General features: G+C 55.8%; 1 protein-coding gene across 1 annotated transcript in view; it reads right to left on the minus strand.

The window, feature by feature from the left end:
- LOC107301368 (ras-related protein Rab-34-like) overlaps positions 1-3595 on the minus strand; it is a gene marked incomplete at both ends in the record, with an annotated part of 6075 nt that extends 2480 nt beyond the window's left edge. Inside the window, 5 exons of the mRNA XM_015830602.1 lie at positions 184-274; positions 1142-1223; positions 2259-2310; positions 3319-3383; positions 3494-3595. Coding sequence (XP_015686088.1) covers positions 184-274; positions 1142-1223; positions 2259-2310; positions 3319-3383; positions 3494-3595 — 392 coding nt within the window. The remainder of the gene's footprint in view (positions 1-183; positions 275-1141; positions 1224-2258; positions 2311-3318; positions 3384-3493) is intronic.
- Between the last annotated feature and the right edge of the window lie 215 nt (positions 3596-3810).

Genomic DNA, 3810 nt, shown 5'->3' on the forward strand with positions numbered 1-3810 from the left:
AGAGAGAGAGAGAGAGAGAGAGAGAGAGAGAGAGAGAGAGAGAGAGAGAGAGAGAGATGATAGCAGGACTGCCAAAAGGGATTTGCACCCAGGATAATGCTGGGCCCCTCCCTGCCGACCCCCAGAGGGACAGAGGGTCCCCACGAGCTGCAGACACAGATGTGGGAAGCAGATGTGGCTTACCTGTGAGTGAGGAGACAGCCCAGTATTCAGCCTGCATCTCCTTTGCCACCTTCTGGGCGTCCCGCTCTATAAGGTTGTACTGCGCGGGTGTCTGTGGAGAAAGAGGAAGGCTCAGGGGGGCAGCAGGGGGCACCCGGTGGGGAGGGGGTGTGAAACATGGGAGCAGATCACACAGGTAACCGACACCTGGGTCAGGGCTGGGCAAGGATGGCAATTTGGCGACCTGTGGATTTCATTTCTCAGAATTCCTGGCAACTTGACAACCTGTGGACTTCAACTCCCAGAATTCCTGGCAACTTGATGACCTGTGGACTTCAACTCCCAGAATTCCTGGCAACTTGACGACCTGTGGACTTCAACTCCCAGAATTCCTGGCAACTTGACGACCTGTGGATTTCAACTCCCAGAATTCCTGAGCCAGCCATGGCTGACTCAGGAATTCTGGGACTTGAAGTCCACAGATCGTCAAGTTACCATTGTGGCCCACCCCTGACCTGGTCCTGCTGCAGTGCCCGTCCTCTTGGGGGCTTTGGTGCCCTTCACCCATGTGGACTTCACTTCCCAGAATTCTTGTCTGGCTAGGAATTCTGGGTGCCGGAAGACACATGTGAAAAATCCCTAGATTAGGAAATACTGGTCCTGTAAAGTGTCACAAAATTCCACGTCTGTTCCTTGACACCCCTTGTCTTAACATATTTATCTCTATACCCTTCCTTTATTGTTTTTTACAATAACTCAAAGCAGCAAACATATCTGATTCCCCTCTTATTTTATCCAAAACAACAACCCTGCAAGGTGGGCCGGACTGAGAGAGGAAGTGGCCCAAAGTCTCCCATCTAAGGCAGGACTGAAATTCACGGTCGTAATCTGAAGCGAAGGGGGGTCCAGTCTGGAGGCCGCCTGGGCATCTCCCGCCCTTCTGCCCCCCCTCCCCTCCCCTCCTGCCCCCCCCACTCACGCTGAGGTCCTTCTTGGTGCCCACCAGGAAGAGCAGGACTCCGGAGGGGTCGTTCTCCTTCAGGGCATCGACCAGCCACTGCCTGGGAAGGGAGGGGGGAAAGTCACCCCAAAGCCTCCCCGGCTTTCTCCCCCCCCCCATTTCTCTGAGTTGGAAGCTGCTGGGCTGCCGTTCCAAAGGGGCAGTTTGGGAGGGGGGGTTCTCGAACCTGCAAGACCCCAGCAGGCCGGGTCCCCAAAGACCCCTGGAGATGCTGGATGAAGAGAGACTGGGAGTCTTCCCCTCCCCCAAACGGAGGTTCCCTGGGGGCTTCAGCTGATGGCCTGGGAAAGGGGGAGGGAGGAAGAATGGGAGGAAAGAAAAGGAAGAAAGATGAGGAAGGAAGGAAGAAGGGAGGGAAGGAAAGAAAGAAGGAAGAAAAATGAGAAAGGAAAGGGAAGGGAAGGAAGGAAGAAAGGATGGAAGGAAAAAGGGAGGATGGGAAGAAAGGAAAGAAGAAAGATAAGGAAGGGAAGGGAAGGGGAAGGAAGGAAGGAAGGAAGGAAGGAAGGAAGGAAGGAAGGAAGGAAGGAAGGAAGGGGAAATTAGGAAGGGAGGGCAGATAGAAAAAGGAAGGAAGGGAGGGAAGAAGGAAAATGGGAAAGGAAGGGAGGGAGGAAGGAAAGGAAGGAAGGAAAGAAAAAATAGGAAGGGAGGATGAAAGAGAGGAAGGAAGGAAGGAAAAAGGGAGGGAGGGAGGAAAGAAGGAAGATGAGAGGAAAGGGAGGGAGGAAGGAAGAAAAGGAAGGAAGGAAGGGAGGATGGAGGGAGGGAGGAAGGAAGGAAAGAAGGAAGGGATGGAGGAGGGAAGGAAAGAAGGAAGATGACAAAGGAAAGGAAGGGAGGGAGGAAGGAAGGAAGGAAGGAAGGAAGGAAAGAAAGAAAAAATAGGAAGGGAGGAGGGAGGGAGGGAGGAAGGAAGGAAGGAAAAAGGGAGGGAGGAAGGAAGGAAGGAAGGAAAAAGGGAGGGAGGGAGGGAGGAAGGAGCAAGAGGGAGGGAGGGCAAACCCCCCAGACCCCGACCCTCTTGCAACTCACAGGGTTGGGGGGCTCCTGCCCCCTCAGGCCCCCTGCTTACCTGGTGTGGTCCAGCGATGCCACGTCATTCAAATCGAAGACGATAATGATGGCTGCAAACAGAGTTTGGGGGGGGGGACACAGAACAGGAGGCTCAGCGCCCTGAGGGGAGGGGGCCCCCATCCAGACCCTGCCCCTTTTTTTCCTCCTGCATCTCGTCTTCTGCAAATCCCAGGAGAGGCAGAAAAAGGCTGGTGCATATCAAACAAACCCCCCCCCCAGTGTTGGGGGGAGTCAGAATAGGTGCCTCCCCCAGGGAATTACCCTTCCTCCCCTCTACACCCTGGCAAGGGGCTCCAATCTCCCCCCACCCCAACCAGGAAGGACAGTTGATCCAGGGAGGCCCAAGACTTCTCCTACAGAGACCCCCTCCCCAGGAGACCCCCCCCTTCAAGACCCAAGGGCAATGGCAGTCCGGCGGGCTCTCCTGGGGCGGTGGGCTTCACGCCTCCCCTGTGCCAAGCGAGACGGTTCTTAAGTGAGCTTCGCCCTGTTTTACGACCGTCCTTGCCGGAGTTGTTCAGCCAATCGCGGCAGTCGTTAAGTTAGTGGCACGGTTGTTAAGTGAAACAGGCTTCCCCCCCCCCCGGACCTGGCTGGTCAGAAGGTCGTGAGAGGGGATCACGGGGAAACCCGCCCCCCGCGACAGTCATAGATAGGACTCAGTTGCCAAGTGCCCTAATTTTGATCATGTGACCAGGTCGTTAAGTGTGAAAAAGGGCCGTACGTCATTTTTTCCGGCGCCCTAGTGACTTTGAACAGTCCCTAAATGAAGGGTTGTCAGTCCAGGATCACCTATGATTGATTTAAAAGGTTTAGATTGTGGCTTTAAAGCAGGGGTGTCCAAGCTCGGCCCCTTTAAGACTGGTGGACTTCAACTCCCAGAATTCCCCAGCCAGCAGAGGAATTCTGGGAGTTGAAGTCCACCAGTCTTAAAGGGGCCGAGCTTGGACACCCTTGCTTTAAACCATCTTGGGAACCAGAGAAAAGACAAGAAGCCGTGCCCAGGCTGGGGTGGGAGGCGGACCCCCTCCCCAAAGTGCCCCCCTCTGCCCCCTCACCTTGTGCTCCCCGATAGTAAGTGGAGGCGATGCACTTGAAGCGTTCCTGGCCAGCCGTGTCCCACCTGGCAGGGAGCAAGCAGAGCCAGTCGGACGATGGCTAAAACAGGGAGGGGGGTCCGCAGGGGAGGAGGGGTGGGACTGGAGGGGGCCCGAGGCCAGGTGGGGTACTCACAGCTGGAGGCTGAAGGGGACCCCCAGAACCTCGAACCGTTCCATCTCAAAGTCCACCCCGATGGTGGCCTTGTAATTCTTGTCAAAGGTGTCTTTGCAAAACCTGGAGGCGGGGAAAGGAGCAGGCTGCAGCTAGAAGGGCCCCCCCGAGGCCATCTAGTCCAACCCCCTGCTCAGGGCAGATGATAATACCATGTCTGGTTGTGTGGCCCGCTTGTGCCTGTGCAACAGCTCCTGGGGGAATCCTCAAGGGCAGGGGTCTCCAAATTTGGCCACTCTAGGCTTCCTAGACTTCAACTCCCAGGATTCCTCATGCTG

This window comes from Protobothrops mucrosquamatus, unplaced genomic scaffold, assembly GCF_001527695.2.
Source record: "Protobothrops mucrosquamatus isolate PMUCROS unplaced genomic scaffold, P.Mucros_1.0 scaffold11978, whole genome shotgun sequence".
Taxonomy (NCBI): domain Eukaryota; kingdom Metazoa; phylum Chordata; class Lepidosauria; order Squamata; family Viperidae; genus Protobothrops; species Protobothrops mucrosquamatus.